Source organism: Pleurodeles waltl, chromosome 7 (assembly GCF_031143425.1).
Source record: "Pleurodeles waltl isolate 20211129_DDA chromosome 7, aPleWal1.hap1.20221129, whole genome shotgun sequence".
Lineage (NCBI taxonomy): Eukaryota > Metazoa > Chordata > Amphibia > Caudata > Salamandridae > Pleurodeles > Pleurodeles waltl.
Genome location: NC_090446.1, coordinates 81545387 through 81567511, shown reverse-complemented (window position 1 = coordinate 81567511; position 22125 = coordinate 81545387). Strand labels below are relative to the sequence as shown.

Sequence of the window (22125 nt, the reverse complement as noted above, 5' to 3'; positions counted from 1 at the left end):
CCGCTTGAACCTGACTCAATACGTGATTTAAGTTTTGGTTTCATATCACCAGCTATCATGATGATGAGTTATTGTAAAAAAGCTACCATGGTTACTTTATATCTAGTCTTCCATAGGGAGAGGGTGGGGCCTGGATAAAGGTATAAGAGAGAAACAGTGCCAGAATGCATGATCCAGTATCCTGGAGGACTGGAGGTGGTGATATGCTGGAAAGCAGTGCTTAATTTGTGCTTGTTGTTTCCGGTGCTGAGCACAGGCACTTACTTTTGGGGCCAGCACTTAATTTTCTGCCTCAAGCATTTACTGCGAGCAAAAGACACATATGGGAGAGAGGGAGGAAGAGAAAAAAGAAAAAGCGTCACAAAGGTAGAAAGCAGATAGCTGCAAGAGTGAGCAGAAGGGGCAGGGAGCGGCTGTAAATGGATTAAAGAGGCCCGAGATGGCTTCAGGGTGACACTGCCTTAGAATTCCGTGCTCGCACATTTAATCGCAGGAGCCGCATGTTTAAGAGGAGGGCTTTGGGTACCGGCATGTTTTTATTTACAAATTAAGCAATGCTTAAGGTGGGGAAAGGTGAGAGAGGCTCCTCAAGAAGAACACAAGATGGCAGTATATAACTTGGAGGATAGTTCTGTCTGAGATCTGAGTTTATAAGATTAACAGGATGATTAGTAACCCACCTCAGACATTGTGCACAAAGCTTACAAGCCCTAGCGCAACAAGCAATTCACTGCCATGGTAGGCATCCAGGCGATATTTGACTAGCACTACTAGAATCCTGTGCCGCGCTAACATATTTATTTCTCTCGTACAAATTTCAAAGTCTCTATTCCAGGTTTATTTTTAGTCAGCATTAGTCAGGTCAAATGTCCTACTCATACTTCCCAACTTGTTTCACAAGAACATCTCTTTAACTTTTTCTAAAATACAGTTTTACATGAGTACATATTGCCTTATGGAATAAATATATTTTGATTCACCAGAGAGTGTGGTGACTATAATACACGAAAGTGAAATTCTCAGACCGGTCTATTAGTTAGTGGGAACCCGCTAATAAACATTCATTGAAACCATCACCTACTATGAAACAAACTTTTTGTTTTCAGTTTTATTTATTCTACATGAGGATACAAACGCTATACAGTGAATCGTATGTGAGAATCAAAAATCCCAGTCAACTTTTAATTTCAAAGCATTAGTTCAAAAAAAGATCAAGAAAACTGAATATCAGACAAGTTCTCAGATATTAAATAACAATTCTTAGGCCAACCTGAAAAGGGCAGTATCATAACTTAAAATCCTTTAGAAAACACTCTAGTGTCCACTCAAACCCATATGAAAATGTGTGGATGTTGTCAAATCAACTTTTGTGTAGGATGCATCCACACCACACTTAAAAACAAGGTTGTCAGACTCTAATATAGAGAAGATTATATGACGTTTCAGCACTCTAATTTATTTTCATAAATAAAGTCTTCTTCAGGAAAACTGAAGAGTTTCAATATCATTTTGAAATTGCATTTGTCTAAATGCTTCAAAGAACAGTTGTTTTGAAGAATGCTCCCTAAAAATAGCCCAAAGGTTTGCTCCTAACAGAAGAATGTATTACAGTTTCTCCTTGACACCTCCCGACATTCTAATATCAATAGCTATTTTACAGATATACAGTTAAAATGGCATACTCTAGTGATATTGGGACTGTTGTAAATATCAGCTGCCTCTCTTCAGTTTTTCCTTTTAAATTCAATCTATCTTCATAGTCTAGGTAGGCTTAGGGATATGACGGGTCCCTGGCAATCCTCTACAGGAAAAACCTTTACAATTTCCTTAATTTCGAAATGCACAAAGCCCAATAACAATTTAAAATTAAGGAAATTATGGACAGATAACTGCAACCAAATGGGGGAAACACAGCATGGAATGCAAAATCATAGATCCAGGTTACAGTTAGTACAACTATTATAACAGTTGATAGTTCTGTATTTGACTTGACTCATAACTTTCTGGCACACTGAGGTAAGTCAATCGTCACAGCCTCAAGGATGTCCACCACAGCCTCCGTGTCTATGAGAATCCTTCTGACTCACTGAATCCATTCCTATCTGACCCTCCATGGTCTATGCCTCCAACACTGGCGTGCCACACGTCCACAGTCGGACGGCTCTCAGCACCAGCTGAGGTGTTGTACATCAGTGCCAATGATGGAAGTAGGGTGCAGTATCAGCATTTCCACCCTCAAAAGAGGCAAGCGTCTTAGGACCACTTTTAGCCCCTCCACTCATCCTCCTCGGGCTGCTGGCTGTTGCGATTCTGGGTCTCAAGGTTCTCTTCCGGTTCTCCTGTGCTCCTGAGTTCTCTTGGAAGGTCAGCATCAGAGGAGCAGGACTGTATGACCAAGGTGGGGACATTAGGACATCTCTCAGAGGCAGTCATGGTGACCAGAGGAGGTGAGCTCATCCCATCTACAAAGAAACATGACAGTGTATGAGACAACACTAAAAATAATACTGTCTCAAGTTACAAACAGCAGAGGACAATAAAAACAAACTCCACTCAGTATAGCAAAAACAATCAACACAATGAGTGCTAAAAACAGTACACAGGGAATCAGACACAAACAACTGAAAACAACTCTCTGGCAGTGAATCTAGGAAGGTGCTGGCTGGACAATAGTAGATACCTGTTTGCAGAGTGTCTTTGATGTCATTTTGGCAGCAGTCTTCATCTGGGTGATTGGCTGGTGCATCAAGCAATTGAGGCTGCAGTCTAGGGGGCAGACGGCAAGGTTTTGGAGGGATAGCTGGAGGTTCTTTGAGGAGAAAATGTATCAAGTGAAGATTAATTTCAGACCACACAAGGAAATGTCAATCAAAAGTCAGTGGGCGAATGAGAGGAAAATAAAAGAAAGAGCAGGGGACTTGATAGCATCAAAAATAATCACTTTCAATAAAGCACAGTCACTAAATATGTGTAGACTGTTCCGCAGACGTCCCCCGGCCTACATATGATTTTGGATTGGAGGCTGGAGCCTGATATAACCATGGATAATACGGGCTGTGTTGTCATCAAGTTGTCTGTCTGGGAGTGCTCGCCATAGTTATTCGACATTGATATCGAGTCCATAATATCTATGCCCAAAATATTGAGGACAAAAGTTGAGGACCAAAATCTTGATACTGAAATTCCCCAGTTATCATTATCTTTAGCAATTATAACTCGTGCCTTAAGGCAACTATAACTATCGCCCTTTACTAGAGATAACTATAACTGGTGAATTTCACTTTTTTTTAGTTTTAAACATTATGTTGTCACTGAAATTTTCTCCTAACTATAGTGTCACTTTAATCTTTGTTTTTTTATGTGGGGAAAAAATATATATATATATTTTGTTTTCCTACTGGCTGATATGTGGTTATAGTTAGGACCAGGTTTCCACAGAAATAGCGTTTTTTTACATGCCTATATCTTTGACACCGTTTGACAAATCTTCACTACATTTTCCCAAAAAAGTGCCCTGGTGATTCTTGTTGTGTACTGACTGTTTCGGGGTGATCCGTCAAGTGGAGGATGAAACAAAATGTGGGTGGTCTCAAAACAGTTGCGTTGCCCATGTTAATTCCCATAGGGCATTTGAATATGACTACAGCCGAACCACTAGATGGAATTACACCAAATTTGGCAGAAAGCTAGCTTTCGGTATGCAGATTGTGCTTTGGCTTATTTGGTGTAAATCTGTTCAGTAGTTTTCGAGAAATTAAAGGGAGAATACATTTGTATATCTCCGGCCGTGACAACTTCGTGAATAAAGACGAGCTTGTGCCGGAAAATTCACAGCTCTGATTGGCTGCGAACACTTCAGCCAGGTAGTGTGGGTAGCCATCTTGGGACTCAGCTTCAGTGAAAAACACACAAAAAAGGAAAAGGGGTCAGGGTAGAGGCACCCTGATCCCTTAGCTCTGGTGTCGGGGTTCAGAGGGACACTGAAAGAGCAAAAAAAGCACTTTTTAAAACCATTTTTGAAAATCTGTGGCATCACTGAAAATTTGTGGCAAAAAAAAAAAACAAGCGTGATCTCCTACGCTTGTTTTTTTAAAACCCCATCGTGGGATGGAACAGAGAGAGAGAGAGATTGTTATTGCAATGGTCTCTCCATGCAAAGATCTGTAAAGAGTAAGACTGGCAGTATGTTTGGGATGAATGTTATAGTTGCGTTTGGATGCAGAGCAGAACAGAGTCGCTTCTGGCCTAATGGTCGAGGTCTCGTGCTGTCAATCAGGAGGCTGCAGGGTCAAATTCTAGTATCCCTTGTCAGGGTGTTTGTTTATTTACTGGTGTTTTGACTGTTAAACCTTCTTAGTGATGAAACATCCACATTACTTTCCAATCACATGCGTGGGTTTGATGTCATAGGTATGTCTGGAAGCATCACAGTAAGGAGTCACGTATGTCCTAAGGGATACAGTCACTGAAAGTTGAGGTTTTCCACTCCTGGTGTGCCTCTGTTCATTTTCCTTCTTTATTTGTCTTTTAAACTTCAAAAGTTTTAAGGTTCATACTAAAAGGTGATCTCACTCTTTAATTAGCAAAGACATTTCTCTTTTCAATTTATCCAGAAATATCTCATTCTAAGTATATCATCCATCAAAGTCTAAAAAACTGTCTATCTCTCTTCCTCTCACTCTCTTTATAACTCACACTCTCTCTTTCAGACTCTCTCTTCCACTCACACACCCACTTAGACCCTTACACACCCACTCACAGACACACCAAGACACTCACGCAGCCACTCACAGACCCACTCAGACCCCTGTGACAAACTCGCAGCTGCACTCAGACCCTCACGCACCCACTCACAGACGCATTGCAGTCATAGACGTGGTGGTCTGCTGTGTTTTGCAGGCCATTGTCTCCATGATTGCAGTCAATCCCAGGGGGTCGCATATTGCTATCTGCATTATGAATATTAATTAAGCAGGTAATTCTTCAACACCCTATGATTCTGTATTTTGCGATCTGACCCATTAGAACATAAGTCAATTTTCAAAATAGTATTCCATTCATAAAAGTTGGATCACATATTACAGTACATCAAGCCCGAAATTATTTGTTGCATTAAGGAAGGCTAAAGCAAAGTGCTTGTTTAGGTGCAGAGTGGAGGACTGTGGGAGTTGGACAGCAGCTCACGGAGAGCGGAAGTAAGGTAGAAGTGTTTGTGAATGTCACCTGAATACATTATAACAAAGGCAAGGCGAGGTGGGGAGAAGGGAGGGTGTAATGCATTTCCTCAACACTAAAGAAGTATTTAAATAAGAAAGGAAAATATTAAGGCATGCTTGTTGGTCTAAGGGCTGGTTATAAGATGTTCTTTAAAAAGGTAGGTGTGTGTAGACGTGTTTTAGCATCGAGAAGTTGCGTTACAAGTAAGAAAAGCTGAACGGGTCAGCAAGGGAGTGAGAGTTTTAATATTAGGGGTAGCATTGTGATAGACTGGTGAAAAAGGGTGGATGTCCTGTTTGAAGTGATGGTAGTGACACACATCCCTTTCCTTTGCTCCTGGGGCTGTACCATTCATCCTGAGGGAAAAGTTTGGGTTCAAACTTTTCAACTTCATGTGTGCTGTGAGGGCAGGAGTCCATCTCTGCAGAAACCATGCACAGACCATGCAAACACGCCTTAAAACGAGACATCCTGGTCTATACTGGATCCTTGACACCTGCCTACATGTTGTTAGCACAGTAGTATCCTGACTTACAGTTTGCTTTCAGATATAATGCAGTTGTAATAAGGCAGACAGCAAACTCTTCAAGTCTGTGATGAAGTACCCATCAGCCAAAATCAAGATGTATAATTCCATTCCTTCCCTATTCCATTACAAATCATTATTATCAAGTGTGTCAATCCAACCAAATCAACATTAGCAATGACAACAATGGCAGATGTGTTACCTCCTCAATAGACTTCAGAAGTGAAGTCAAGCTTGTGCCTCTCACCACAACTCGCAGGCGGTCCTCTTCAGGAGCTATTCTTTCTTTTTAGGAAGACAGTCTTTGGACATGTAATGATCAAGCCTCAATCAATGCATCTTACCTTGAGCATCTTGAACCAGCAGTAACCTGTCTCTGAACCTTCTTGCCATAGACTTCCCCACTCACCTTTCTTTTGCGATCGACCATCCTCTAAATCTTGGTTAGTCTCGGTGACTCTGGTTTTTTCCATAACCGAATCTGGAGCCACGAGATCGCACATCAAAATCGGATGCCCCTGACTCTCCCTCTGACAGCTCGATTCGGGTGGGTCTTTCATCGGAAGACTGGCTATCTGAGCCTGGGAGATCCCTGTGAACGGAAAGACAACCACCGTCAGTGCATTGTATCTTGCGTGGATTATTTTGTCACCCAAGGCCATCGTTCAGCTGCAGAGTGTCCCCTTCAATGATGGACAGGTAAATGCTGGGCTGCACATGAAGATAAACAGATCTCCATCCTATGAGTTAAGGAGAAGGCACTAGGCTATTAAATGTTTCAGAGCTGGACCTTCATGAGTAGAGCCCCCACCTCCCTGCCCTCCCTCTACAGTCATGCTGCATGCACAGGATACACGACCTCCACTGAATTTCTGCTGCATTCAGTTGATCATTTCAACATTGTGGCCCAGAGTAGGGGAAGTAAATGTACAGAACAAGTGGTAGAGTGAAGTCAAACATTCTGTCACTGAACAAAGGGTGGGAGGTGAGATTGGGAGAATGAGGCGTCTTTGAAAGGGTAACACTAAAGTTAGAAGGATTATTGGCCATCCTGTTTGAGTAGGCTCCAGAAGGTGAAGGCAGTCTGACATTCATTTAGAACCACTTTATCCAATAATGGGGTTCCTGGGAGTGCCTTTCTGGCAGCTTTTCTAGGAAGAGCCTCATGAGCAGCCCAAAACATTTTGCAGACTAGATGATGTGCATCCATTACCCCTCTCTATTCAACCAGCCAGATTCTACTCACATTTTTCAATCAGGCAACCTGCCCTCATTGGATGGTTTCTGAGGGTCAGCATGGCAACATTTGACAGTTCTCCCCCACTGGTAGGTTCCTCAATTGGTCAGTATGATGTACAATAGACTTTCAACCCATATCCTGCATATTTTTCAGGTGGTCATATAGTGGGGCACTAGTCAGCCAGGTTACTCATGCTCTCATAAAGTATAGTGTGCATCTGACAACTTTCCTCACTGAGCATCTTTCCCTGACAATCAGTCTGGTGTACAAGTGAAAACCCTCCATCATCCATCCGATTTCTCAGATACTCAGTCTGGTGAACATCTGACAGCCTTCCCCTTCCTGCAGGATTCTCTGAATGCTGTACAGCCTGGTGTACATCTGAGAGTCTTCCCTTGCCTGGCAAGTTTCTCAGATATTCATAAAGTGCAGTGTACATTAGAAAGGCTGCCCTCATGCAGCAGGCCACATAGATTGTTCGTCTGGAATACATGTGACAGCCTCACTCACCCAGGAGGCTCCCCAGATGTTTAGAACAGTGTCCATGTGAAAGTGCTCCTTCGCATGACCGGTTTCACAGATGAAATACACAAAAAGTGAAGGGAGGAATGCTTGCAGTCTAACCACTGGCCAGTGTTCTTTTGACCACCATGCCACTAAAGGTGACACCCAGCCGCATGCATATCAGTCCCCATCCTTCTCCAAAAGGGACCGTAAAACCCGAACTGCCAAGGCTGGTCCTCTATGAACTGGAACACAAGCAACCAAAGACCAGTTACAGTCGGATTAGGGCTCATCAGACGGGTGAAGTTTGGAGCCCCAGTCAGGATGAAACCACTCTTGGGTTGCTTACGTTTCAATTCAGGGAGGACCTGTCCTGACTGTTCAGGGTTTACTGTTCCTATCGAATCAGGGTTGCCTGGTAGGGTTCACAGATGAACAATCTAGAGTACATGTGACCCCCTCTCTCTGGCATGTTTTTCTAATGGTCAGTACAGTGTACATGTGGAAGCCTTCCTTCTCATGATAGGGTTCTCAGATGGCCAATCTAGAGTACAGGTGACAGCCTCCCCCACCTGAAAAATTCCTCAGAGGGTGAGAACAGTGTGACTATCTCAGATGGCCAATCCCTGTAAATATGTCAGCTTTCTCGGGTGATCATACAGTGTACCGGACATTTGAGAGCCCGTTCTCCTCTACAGGTTTCCCCGATGGTTAATATGGCGTACACGTGCAACCCTTCCCTTGCCTGGCAGGTTTCTCAGATGGTCAGTTTAGAGTTCAGGTTACAGTCCCCCTCAGCCGGGAAGTTCAGCAGATGGTCAGTATGGGGTAAACATCTCAATTGGTCATTCTGTCTCATGTACATCTGATAGCTTCCCTCGTCTCCCCCTCTGGCATACTCATACATCTGTGGTACTTCTGGGGGTCCCTCCTCCTCAGCAGATCTCTCAAATGGGCAGTGTGGTGTACATAGGGCTCCTCCCCCTCCCTCACCCAGCAGGTTTCTCAGATGGCCAGTAAAGTGTCTTGCTCACCTTCCATTGCCCAGAAGGTTTCTCAGATGGTCAGTAAGGTGCACATATGACAGCCCTCATTCACCTGCAGTTTACTCAGATGGTCAGTATAATGTACATCTTAAAGATGTCCTTTGCCTGGCAGGTTTCTCAGGTGCTCAGTCTATAGTACAGTGAAAGCCTCTCTTACTGGCAGGTTTCTCCAATGGTCAGTATGGTGTGCATGTGAAAACCTTCCCTATCATGTCCGGTTTCTCAGACGGTCAGTCTAGAGAACAGGTGATAGCCTCCCTCACCCAGCAATTTCCACAGGTAGTCAGTATGGTGCACATATGACAGCCCTCATTCGCCCGCAGTTTACTCAGATGGTCAGTACAATGTACATCTTAGCGAGATCCTTTGCCTGGCAGGTTTCTCAGACGGTCAGTCTAGAGAACAGGTGATAGCCTCCCTCACCCAGCATGTTCCACAGGTAGTCAGTATGGTGTACATATGACAGCCCTCATTCGCCTGCAGTTTACTCAGATGGTCAGTACAATTTACATCTTAGCGCGATCCTTTGCCTGGCAGGTTTCTCAGACAGTCAGTCTAGAGAACAGGTGATAGCCTCCCTCACCCAGCAAGTTCCACAGATAGTCAGTATGGTGCACATATGACAGCCCTCATTCGCCTGCAGTTTACTCAGATGGTCAGTATAATGTACATCTTAGAGAGATCCTTTGCCTGGCAGGTTTCTCAGATGGGTAGCAAGGCATGCATAAGACAGTCCTCCTTCACCCCCAGGTGCCTCTGAATATAGTCCATTCCACCTCCTCAAGCCTCCCTTACCCAGCAGTAGGATGCCACTCGAGGCCAGGTTGCCTGTGTGCCTTTTCTTGTTGCTTGGCAGGAAGTTGTCACTGTACTCATTCATCAGCGAGGAGCAGCTGCAATGGAGTCTGGGGTTGGCTCTGCGGGTCTCTGAAACTGAAAACATTTTCTTTATCCGCACTGCTCATCGGAATCAGAAACAGCGGGTACACCCCTGGCACTGTCATTCCCCCATCCTCTTACAGCACAGGCCCTTAAAAGATGGGCACCCATGCCCACAAATATAATACAATACAGCACTGGCAGTTAAAATTTTGGATGTCCAATAGTCACAATTTTACTTTCCTCAATCCCTTACACTGAAAAGGGTGTAGAATTGTATGTTTGGTCATCACAGTAATGCTTGATGGAAATGCCGGAATTAATCTGAGCCCCTCTTGATTAGTCTGTGTGCATTTCAATTCCATTGTTTTGAGCTCATCTGTGCCATTAGAGACTGAGACCGTTTGGATGTAAATCAGCCTTCGCCCACCCCAAAGGGACTGTCCAGCTACCATGCTAGCCCACGTTGCAATTATAGACACCAACCACACATCTGAGCTTGTTGGGGCTCATAGGTGGTGGCACAGTGAGCTGGAACCCTCAATTGTGACTGGAAAAGGGATGATAGAACTGCTTGAATTCATGTGAACGACTGGTAATTCGCTGGGCACACACCATTTTATCGCTTTTGCACCATTACAGACAGGAACCAACCATATCCAAGTCAGTCTTGGGACCATCCCAAAAGGGAACGTTCAGAGCAAACTACTCGACCAGATATTCTTGGAACAGGAACACAAACATCCACAGACACATTTTGCAACTGTGGTGGGGTGTTCAAGTCTCCTCAGGCCATATGTTAACACACATTATTTTATAACAACCCCTCACGCCACATCCCAGCCTAAATCTATACTTGATACTACAACTCCACAAACCATTAAAATGTATCTCCCACAAATCACCAAAAACAAATACCAGCACAGATGTATACAGCACAGTACACACAAGATCCCACACCCTTTACTTGCATAAATCTGTGCCTTTTCAACTTTTGATGGGGGCAGGCCAGCATGTTAAAGGGCCTGCAGTGTCTTCTTGCATCTTGGGTCCTCTGGCCTCGAGCTGAACCGTAGCACCCTCTCCCATCTGCTGACCTTGAGAGCGCTTGTGGTTGCCCACGGTCACACTTTGTTCCAGGGGAAAGTTTTCAGCTGTGGGTGAGCTGGGAGGGCACCGAGGTGTGCCAACCACATTTGCCATGGACAAAGGGAAAAAGAGACATTGCTTAACTCGATGGTGCCAGGGGCTGGTATCTGATGCTCCTACATACTGGATGGGGGTGATGTGTGTGCCACAGAAAAGGTGTGGACCCATGCACAGAATCTTGGATAAAAAGGGCCACTTTTGCGCCAAGAGGTGGTACCACCACCCAGGGTTAATGCTTGATCAGGACAAAACCCCTCTGGCTGTTCTCTGGGTTTCACTTCAAGAGTAGGCTTTCTGCTTTCTCTCTTTGTGACGCTTTTTCGTTTTTCTCTTCCTCCGTCTTTCCCATTTGTCTCTTTTTGCTCGCAGTAAATGCTTGAGGCAGAAAAATAAGCGCCGACCCTCAAAGATAAGTGCCGGTGCCACGCACTGGAAACCACTGGCTCAAATTAAGCACTGCTGAAATACCTGTATACAACCGAAACATGTAACTGAAATTTATGCGCGATTAGTCTAAAATAATGTACATTCCCTATTAATCATGGAAACGTACCTGATAAATTTGCAAGTATCCACTGCACTGTCAATCACAAGGCTAGTCTTAATTACGTGGTTCTCCAAACCAGGATAGAACGCAAGAAAACTCGTTCTGCATGCTGAAGTGATGACTAGTTGCAGCCAGTTTCCAGCTCGCCAAAGGTGGACAACAATTATGATAGGCCCGGCCTTGAATCAAGACCAAGTACAACCCAATGGTTTTGAACTGCCTGCACCACCAAAATATTTCTAGACTGTTTTAGGGGGTCTTAAATGTGTACCTTTTTCCACTATTTTGTCAAAATTGTCTTAAGGTGTGTGAGAGAATACTATTCCACAAGTAGACACATCATGATAGGGCTGGAATATTGCTCTACTGTGCTTTCACTATGTATTGTTTAGCAAATGAATGTAAAAATTGCACTATCTTGTCAGGCTTTAAAAAAACAAGTCTAGGGTAAGCAACATTGGGCTGATTGCCAGTATTGGGACTCTGTGCCCACCTTGAATTCCAGCAAAGACCACCAGGTGCTGCTGTTTCATGGCTATGGTCGTCATGAAATGCCTGCCTATTAATCAAGCCCTTAAACCACCCACTCCTCCCTTCCCCTACCTAGGGGCATATTTACAAGCCCCTTATGTGACCTTGAGTCCCCTAGCATATTTTTTTTATAATGCTAAGGCGGCAATAAGGATGCTTGCACTGCCCCACTTTGTAAACCCTTGCGTCCCATTAAGCCTTCACCATGCATAATGTATGCAAGGGGGTCGTTCTGACTCAGGGAGGCCTGAAAAAATGATGCAGCGAAATTTACAACATTTCACTGCGCCATTTTTTCCGTCATTTTTAACGTCTGCTCAGAGCAGTGGCGCACCCCGTTTAACCTATGGGCCTCCCTGTGCTTTGTTGCACTAGCGTCAACATTTTTGACACTGGTGAAGCAGAGCCCCACAATAGCATAAAAAATGTTGACGCTATTGTCCTATCGACCGCCATGGCGCGCCGCATTGTAAACACGGCGCAACCATGGTGTCATTAGGTAGGGGAGGGGCGATGCAAGAAAAGTGGCACATCGAGACCGATGTGCAACTTTCTTGTAAATATGCCCCTCAGTTTGGTGAGCACCTGCACGTCTTGATCCCATTTAAAGCACTGGGTAAGGTTATGGATAAGGCCGACGGTGTGGTAAAGGGTGGGTGAGAGTAAAGAACAGAAAAAGGTATAATATACAGATATGATAAGATTAAGGATAGGGGAAGGGTGAGGGTAAGAGTAAAGAATAAGATTAGAGTTAGGATGAGAATGAGATTCAATACTCAGTCAAGGTTAAGAGTTAGGACATGGGTAAGGGTGATGGTTAGGTAAGAGTAAAGATTAGGGTTAGTGTTCGGATTAGAATAAGGTTTAGGATGCAGATAAGGGTAAGCGTTAGGATATGGGTAAGGTTAAGGGTGAGAGTAAAAAATAAGATTAGAGTTAGGATTAGAAAAAGTTTCAATGTGCAGTCAAGGGTAAGAGTTAGGACATGGTTAAGGGTGAATGTAAGGTGAGCGTGAAGGTAAGAGTAAGGAATAAGGTTAGCATTAGGATTAGAATGAGATTCACTACACAGATAGGGGTAAGCGTTAGTATGTGGGCAAGGGTGATGCTTAGGCAAGTTTGAGGGTAAGAATAAGGGATGAGGTTAGAGTTAGGATTAGAGTAATGTTTAGTATAGAGATAACTATTCAATAAGGGTAAGGGTTTGGATAATGGGCAGAATTAGACTAATGCGAACTTGGTAAAGTGTGGACTCTTAACAACGTGATGAACTGATGGTAGGCGAGGTGTATGCTACAATAGTGACATTGGCCTGGACCAGGCACCAGCATCAGAGCCAGTCTCTCTCGCTCTCTCTCACTCCCTTTTCCTGTTCTACGAGAATCTCCTACTGATGGTTTCTTCCACAGGCGATTATTTACTTAGTGTGCACTTCATATGCAGACAATGTGGCATGACAACCCCTCTCACCAGATGCTGAGGATGGGATGACTATTAACCCACAAGGCTTTGCACCTCATGCTCACCATAACATGTTTTCATACCTTCTGTATGAGTTACTTGATTAGATCCACACAATCCTCCTCTGTTCCTCATTAAAGTGGCTGTCAGTTTTGGGTAGTTACCCTGGCTCGCGTCCTGCTACCCACTGGCCTCAGGTGCAGCAGAAACAGAAAAGTATAAAGGCCTCTAACTTCTGTTTACTTGTTACCATTTAAACACCTGGCTTTCCCCTTACCCACTTTGTGGCAAATGAGAGGTTTGTGAAGGCTGAGGGAGGGACAAGAGGTCAAACCTCTGATACCACTGATGGTCAAATGGTGCATGATGTCACTACCACTCCCTTCCTAAGGCATTTTGGTGAACTGATGTCCATGCTGATAAGCCGACTCTCAGGCCCAAGCACTCACCACCCAAACCAACTAGCATTTTGTTCACACTATCTTTGTTTGGGCAAGCCTGGTGCTGTCACTTCCTGTCCTTACCTGAATCTCTTTCCATGGGTTGACAGAGAGAACAGACCGAAGTCCCCCATTCGCTCCTGCTTGGTGGCATGTCAAGCGTGACCGCAGAGCTCCACCTCGGCACTCTGTTCTCAGCTACTACCAATGGCGAAGGCGGACTACAGTTCGTTAGTTTGGTCACTGGTAGCTCCAGGCCTCCGTTTAGGAATGGTGCCAATCTGGTCGTCTCCGTCTTCTCCGATGCCAGCAGAGGAGTTTTATTCTGTAGCAGAGCCTGAAGATGACAAACCGAGAAGTCAGAAGATAATTGGAAGTGAGCACCCATTAATGTTTAGTAAATTGGAGCTCTAGGCTGGCACAATGAAAGAAAATTGTGTCAGGAAAACTATGGTGGAACCCCACAAGTGGACTTGCACAATGAAATTAACTGATCTGTGGAACGATGAAAGATTCTGTTCTGCTGGATTCGTGGGAATTCATCCTTGCCAATCTGAAAATAAATGACCTGTCATGGCATTCTGTGGCCAGACAGTGATCATTTGGGATGAAGAACTTAATCAATACTGGTGACTTTTTCCCTAAGAAATAATCGAACATAGACCTGTGGAGCCCAAGTGAACCTATCAGAATTCCATGCTAACCACTGGCTATATGCAAGCATTCAATAAAGGTCCTATGCATGTAAATTTATCCCAATGGCATTCCTGTTGGATATCCTGAAAACTGGTCCTCTTTGTGCCTGGTGTGACACAGTGAAGCCATATCGAAGAAACAAGTACAGCCTACAGGGAATGCCTCTTTCCGTTGGGTGTAAGAAGAGATTAAAGTGGGACAAAGTAAAGCAACCATGGTTGGCAGATCAGGGAACATAGAAAGGCCAGAAGAGATGCTGTTAGCAAAGGCGGATATCATGGCTGTATCTAGGTTGGTGGCTATACACTCGGATAGCTACCATTTGCTAGGGTTTGCCATGGATTATTCCTACTACTTTATCTGGCTATCTGGGGCCCTTTGGTGTCCTGCATTATCATCAACACCTTCAGCACCTTCTAGGAGAAGAGCTGCGAAAGAAGTCTAATCTGTGTGCGGGTGTACGTCACACTATCGAGAGCCAAAATATCAACCTGCAATAACATTGAGAGAAGAAATATGGGCTCCCGCTATGTCTTCAACATAGGCTAATACACAGAAGTGTCCATTTACTGCTCTGAATTCCACATCCATTTACCATAATGAAATACATCTTCACTGGTGCATCCTGACTTATTTATCTTCATGCTGTGTAGGTGTGGAGTTATTACCAACACATACTTACCTGGAGGGTCCAGTGATAGTCGAGAATCTGCACGTGATGACGCTGCAGGTTGATGTTCTGCACTGATTATTGTGGTAGATCACGACACCCTGCAGGATTTCCACACTATGGTGATGTCTTTTTCTTCCTTAGTAGAAGAGCAACCAGTGAGTAGGAGTTGCTGGTGATCATGTTCAGTGCCATGACTGAAAGACATACTGCCTGAGTCACAAAGATAAACAGACTTCAGAGTAAATTTACTACTTTTTGGTAGTCACAAAGGTAAGATACTACTAGTAACTTCACTACTAGTGACTTTACAATAGTAACTGACTAGCAGTAAATTTACAAGTAGTAAAGTTACTACTAGTAACTTACCTTTGTGAATGCAAAAAAATAGTACATTTATACTTAAGTCTAAGTTTACTACTTTTGGGTATTCACAAAGGTAAGTTACTACTAGTAGATTTACTACTAGTGAACTTACTAGTAGTAACCTTACTATTAGTAACTTCACTACTAGTAAAGTTACTACTAGTATATTTACAAGTAGTAATGTTACTAGTAGTACCTTACCTTTGTGAATTACCAGAAAGTGGTAAACTTAGACTCAAATCTAAGTTTACCTTTGTGAATGGGGGCTATGGTGGTCGGCGAAGAACAATCAACCTTGTTTCTTACTAGGCTAAGAACTAAGAGATAAACAGACGACTAAGGCCGACCCTAAGTTGCATGCCTGTCTTTGATACTCTCTATTATTATATTTCTGCAGTTGTCCACATCTCATCTCGTAGATCACAATCTCCTCTTCTTTGAAACCACATCCCTGCAAACTAACAATTAACAAACCTCCTCTAGCCTATCTATTCATCCCACCAACTAGTGGCATGAACACAGTAATGATCATCAATGCCTACAAATCTACCACAAAGAAACATTAAAGGCAAGGAATGGTTTACTCAAGAGCACAGGTTTAAACCCAAAAAACAATCATAACAAAAAAACACTGGATTAACCACTAATCTTGGCTTCTAGAGTAGCTTGCTACCCTCAGTAAAGCACTTCAATATTAGGGGTAGTAGGTGCTGTAATTATAACGCGAATGCAAACAAATACAGTTAAGGAGGTGTATAACACAGGGCCCTGCTGCCCTTATGACATAGGAAGGCCGCACGTTCATGGGATGCTGCATTCAGCCTAAGGCCTAGGAATATTCATGCAACATGGGAGTTAATACATTCTGCAGGGGACCCTATTATTTTGCTTTATGCCACTGGTTGCCCTTTCACATAAGGGTGAGCAAAGTTGATATTTCTCCTGCATACCTCTGGTAAACTTGTAAACTTTCTATATTCTAACAACTGAAAGATTTCTCTCAAAAGTTTCCATAGAGCCTTAAACTTGACAACATTTGTGATGGTTGTAAAGTTTGAGATGTTTGTGGTGTGGAAATTTTGCAACTTCACAATTCAGCTGTTGGAGAGTGGCTGTAAAAGTGACCTGGATGCTCAGGGGATAGGTGAATTTTGTCACTAATGTAATTCCTTTTATGTGCCCCTTGTGTGATACCTAGCAGGACCTACATCAGTGTTAAGCCACAAGCCAATTTTATAAGGCTTCTCAAAAGCACTAACATCAACTGTGAATATCAGAACATTGTCTTGTACAGGCTCAAGTGCCTATGCGGAGAGGTGAGGCTAAGAGAACCAGAGAGCGAGAAATGTATTCACACACAGCAGGGACCAGACACTCTGAGGGAAACGTACTATTTTCATGTCTAACACAGCGCAACAACCGCAGCTGCTGAACTGTGCTCCGATGCACAAGGAGGAGACAGCTGCTAAGCTGCGGCTCTCCTATTGTGTGCTGGCATTCTTTTTTAGTTTCTTAGACCCGCGCAAACACCATTTCAGCATAAATAAAAGGTGTGAGTGTGATGTCCAGCATAGGTTTTGTACTGGTAGGGTACACTTCTAGTACGATACAGTATGGTTAAAGCTTTCCCACAGTGTGAAAAAGTTAGGAGAAAAAAAAACATTTCTACCTGCTAGTGAATGCGATGGGACAGCATTTTTATTTGGTTCAAAGCCCTCTCAACAACTGTTAGTAGAAAGAGGGGTGTGCCATAAAATAGGTAGGGTTTGTGTCAAAACCATGGGTGCTAGTTTGGGATCGCCCAAGCACCAATCACAGGACGCCACGTCATGAAAATGAATGCAAAGAAGTGAAAGTGCCATTGTGTAGATTTTTGGGCATCTTATCAGCACAAAAATATTTAACTCTAGAAAGTAAATACTGTGTCAAAAGTTGCTGCACGTTTGCGTCACTTTTTGTGACTTTGCACCACCGTAATGTTTTGATAAATCTGCATTGTTGAGTCAGTTCCAACAGACATTTGGCTCATGACGCAATGAACAGAATTGACTAAGGGCAGGCCCCTAAAACAAAATTAACATGTCTAACAAATAAAACACACTTGCTACAGTTTTTTCTCAAGCAAAGTACTGCCTTTTATGTCTGCGGAACAGTATGTAACACAATAGCCTCAGGTGAGTGAGTACAGTGTATGAGTACAGTGTACGAGTGCGTGCGGAGGGCAGGATTGTGCCATTTAATTTTGTCCCATCGCAGTAGGCAGGTGATTTCAGAGTGAACCAACAAAAACACGTAAGGTGATGACAGGAATCCTTTAAAGTTGTCTAACCACTGGCAATCTCTTGGGGTAGCCTTCCAGCCCTTTGTTCTTTTGCCCACCGTTCCACCTCAGTTTGGACCCGGGATGTCAATCCTGACCCTGCTTGGAACTTTCCCCGACAGAACTGCCAAGCCAAGCCCCTTCTAAACCAGAACATAAACAACCCAAGATAAGTTTCACTCTGACTGGGGCTCGTCATTTGGGTGTAGCTCGATTCTAGTGGCACAGCGAGCAAGGGCCCACATCTGGGCATGTCCGTGGCCACTTAGGGTATTACATCAAACACTCAAAAGGTGATGGGAGGACCCATGAGCCCCAATCAGAGTGAAACCGGTTCTGGTTCAGGGAGGACCTGGCCAGGCTGTTCAGTTACTTTTGAAGCAGGGACACCTCTAATTTGTATATGGCTGGGTCTAAACCGAGGTGGCATGGTGGGCCAAACAATGATGGGTTAGAATGTTACCCCAAGCGATTGCCAGTGGGTAGACAAATTGCCCCTTTTGTGTGTTTGATCTCAGAGTTAAAATACTTGGGGCCTGATTTGGATCTTGGCGGAGGGGACTACTCTGGATATCCCATACGCGGTATTACAATTCTATAATATCCAATGGAGATCATAATACAGTGGATGGGATATCCGTCACATTTGTGATGGCATAATCCGTCCACCAGGATCTAAATCAGGCCCTTTGTTTTGGATAAGTTTGCAGTTCCAAGAGTGATAAAGTGCCAGTAAACATTCAAGTGGTTCAACGCTGAAAGACGCCCTGGTGCAATCATTTTCAAAGCATAGAGCACAATTAATGAATTCCATTTGGGGCCCCTTGTCCTCCAAAATCAACAAGACCATTTTGGAACTGTTTTTATAATGAGCGCCCTCTTGGGGCGACGCTGTGAGACTGCCGGCAAGCTTCTTTGACATGTGGGCTTCCTGAGAGTTGTTTGTTTAGATATGAGCGGATGAGATGGTCTTAAGGTCCTTGGCTCTGTGCTCGGATCCAGCGGCAGCCGCTGCAAATCTCAAGGGGAGGGTTGGGTTGGGGGGAGAGGTCCAGGCGGGGAATAAAATAATAATTTACATTAAAAAAAAAAAGTACCTGTTTCTTCTGCTGCCGCTACCGCCGCTCGCCTTGATCCTCTTCCCTCGATGTGGTGTCCCAGAATTCCCTGGCACACCAGCTAAGGTGCTCCCCATGCAATCCTAGTGCTGCTCTCATGCTATGCCTAACATGAGAGCAGTGCCAGGATTTGTCTAAGTGGCTTGTTCTGCATCTTAGACACTTCATGGGACTCTGGCAGTTTTTCCAACTTGGCTGTGTCGTACAGCCGGGTTGGGGAAACCTAAGAGCGCATGTCAGTTTGGCCGGCTTAAGACATCCGGACAAACTAACATGCGCACTTAGTACACGGACTAGTACACGGACTCCACTCCCCATCCTCCTTGCTCCCCATCCTCCTTGCTCCCATGCACCAGCTCCGCCATGCACCTTAAAATATTGTTTGATTTTTCAGCTGCTGGCTCAGCCAGTGGGGCGATGCTCCTTCGCCATTGCAAAGGAGCTGCCCCTGCCTTGGATCTAAATGGGTTTTGGTTGCAGACTAATGTGCCTGTTGCAAGCTCTTGTCCAGGCACGAGAGCATCACGTGCTTACTGAGAGACGAGGATGTGGCTTAGCGGCCGGAGCGGCAGACTTTGGAGCTGAGGAACCAGGGTCGAGTCTCAGCGTCGGCTCAACATCCGTGATTCTGGGCAAATCACTCGATCTCCCCCGTGCCTACCAAAAATGAATGTGTCCTTGTGTAACCTAACGGGGGCTCACGTAAAGCGCTCCTTCGGGTCGAGTTCACGCTGTATAAAACCGCAAAAATATATATATATATATATATATATATATATATGTGAGGCCTGTGGATATAAGTAGCGCAGCTCGTCGGGTTGATGCAGCTGCTGCAGATGTCTGTGTGCACTCTCGGGTCAAAGGTCGCAGTCCCGATAAAAGTTGGCATAGGTTTGATGCACCTGAAGCAGAGACGTCTGACACCCATGCCCCCCACCACATCTCATTTCCTCTCTCCGGAGGGCGATAAAGGGTAAAAAAAAAAGGTTGTTATCTTAGGAAATGAATATTGTGAGCTGTAGGCCCCGCCCGCGCACCCAGATACAGTGAGGGGAAAATGTCACACACTTGTTTTCGCCCTGACTTCAAAACACGGTTTCTACACTCACAGCATCGCGTTGGCCCCGAAACCGCGACGGGGGGAAATGTATCAGAGGAAGGGTGCAGGGCAGGAAACCAAGGGGGGCCAGTGCGAGCCTGCCGGGGCGAAGGGCGCCCTGGAGGGCATGTGGGTGCTGCTTTCCTAGGGCGAGGGTTTCAGGTGGGGCGGAGGGAAGAAAACTGTAATCACAGCTGGAAAATGTTGACTTCTGAACTGCTGCAGTGAAGGGTCCAGGGTCCCACTTGTGTAAAACTAACTGCAGCGGCGAGCCCAGAGGGCTGGGGCCCAGGACTGGGCTATCAGGGGCTGCTTTCACCCAGATCTGAGGCGCCCTGGCCGAGCACCCATGCGCGAATTCACTCCCCACCAGCCTCCAACACTGCCCCTCTGACATGCATTTCAGTTTTTATAGCCCTTCTCAGAGTTCACACACACACAGTCCTGCGATCTGCATGGCACACGTTGTTTGCAGCAGGCACATTAACCCTCCGCGCTACTTTATTAGTCAAAACTGCCTCTAGACAACACTCTGATCTCTCTCAAGCAGGAACATTAATCGCTAGAGTTATCCTAATATTTTTTTTATTCCCTGAAAACTGTTGGACACATACGGACCTCTGCAGCCCGTGCTTTTAATCCATAAATCATTTTAAGCACAGCGCCCCCCACGTCCGAGGTCAGCACCAGGTGCGGCTGCACCGGTCGCACAGCCCCAAAGCGGACCTTGCCTAGAAGTAGAACATCAAGGGAAGTGTAAACAATGATTATAGAACTTAGGGGTAAACACGTGATTTGTTCCAGTGCAGGGATATCTCAGGGTGTTCTAGGCTACCACTGATGTGCACTGAGAAGCCCATATGAAGCTTCCTTTGCTGAAATACCCATTGGTACTGTGGGTGCCAGCTGAGGTCCATTGGTGGACCGAGCCGGAGCTAGGTAGGTCACGATTGGGGTGCACAGGGCACAGGCAGAGCTATGCAGCACTGGAAATGGAAAAAATACTTCTGTAACCCAAACAGTGGCTCAAGATGTTACAGCAGAAAGGGGGTGGAGTCACCAGGGACAGAGTCATGAAAAGCAAAGCCTGACAGTCAATTTCTCCATCTACACAGTCGCTAAGGCATTTGCAAAAGAGGCCAAACGCGGCAACAAACCTGTTCTAGTTCACTTATTTGGTCACAAACCATTTTGAAATATCTTACGGGTTAAGGCAGCTGCTGCAGGGATATTTCTGTGCCCAGCAATTTTATTGGGAAAATCATAATGGTAAGGAAACTCCGGTGGTAATGTATTTGCTTGCGAGAGCTGTGCTTTGTATAGCCTCATTTTGTACTCATTAAGTATCATTGAGGGTGGCTATGCCTGCAGCAAATCACATCGCGTGTCATGCTGATTTGTATTTAATGTAGATAGCTCAGCGGGTCACTGATTTTGTCACCAATATTATTTAGGTACAGTTCACATAAGTTACAATCCTTCTAATGTAGCTCACTGACCTATGAAAAGCATCAAGGAGCTGCCTACAAACTGCAAGGGATGGGTTTAGCGCCTGATTGCTCATCCCAGTATTTCATTCTTCTAAGGTTGATAAAATGGGTTACTTGGGAAAGTCTTAAAAGCACAGACAACCCCATCCATTTTAATTATGTTTCAAATCCTGACTTTATGTTTCTCCAGGCCAAGCAATCGCAACATATAAAGCCTACCAGTATGGATGACGTGACGCCTACAGCTTGACCCCCAATGTCTTATATTACCTTTCCTGGTCAATTATTGATACATTTGTAGGATTGATGGCTTCTGTATAATGTGTGTGATAAAAAGTGCTCTGACACCTAATATTGGGATGAGTAGCGCTATAAACGAAATTAAATTTATAAAAAATAAGTAAATGCTATTTAAATAATTGCGCATACATACATCTGACCTTATTTCAGTGCACGCCTATTTCTTGCATACAGTAGTAGCACAAAGTCGAAAACTTGCCCCCAGATCAATGTTTCGCCTAAGCACCTGCGAAGTGATACCCAGCTGGGTGCTTTTGTGCCCCTCCATCGCACTGGCATCTCAGTGTTGGGCTCCAGAGCTCCAAACCTGGATGAGACTCCAGCCAAAGAAAGGCTGATGGCCCTTTCGGTCAGGCCTTTGTTGTGGGGAGGTTCAGGAAGTGAAAACCAATAAACCCCTCGCCCCTGCAGGATTCTGCTTCAAGAGCAAAACAGACAGCCCTGGTGCTGCTGGGCAGCTGGACCTGGACACATTCAGCGTGTTCCCCGGATCCTGCACCTGGCTCAATAAGAGCTGCCAGGAAAG

The 22125-nt window shown here is 44.7% G+C and overlaps 1 protein-coding gene across 1 annotated transcript in view; it reads right to left on the bottom strand.

Moving 5' to 3' along the window:
• Positions 1-1079: 1079 nt before the first annotated feature.
• LOC138246838 (uncharacterized) overlaps positions 1080-22125 on the bottom strand; it is a 62223-nt gene continuing 41177 nt past the window's right edge. The window contains exons 7-11 of the mRNA XM_069201593.1: positions 13625-13877; positions 9329-9466; positions 6153-6335; positions 2681-2809; positions 1080-2462 (exon numbers count right to left, since the gene is read on the bottom strand). Of these exons, the coding sequence (XP_069057694.1) occupies positions 2266-2462; positions 2681-2809; positions 6153-6335; positions 9329-9466; positions 13625-13877 (900 nt within the window). The 3' untranslated portion in view covers positions 1080-2265. The remainder of the gene's footprint in view (positions 2463-2680; positions 2810-6152; positions 6336-9328; positions 9467-13624; positions 13878-22125) is intronic.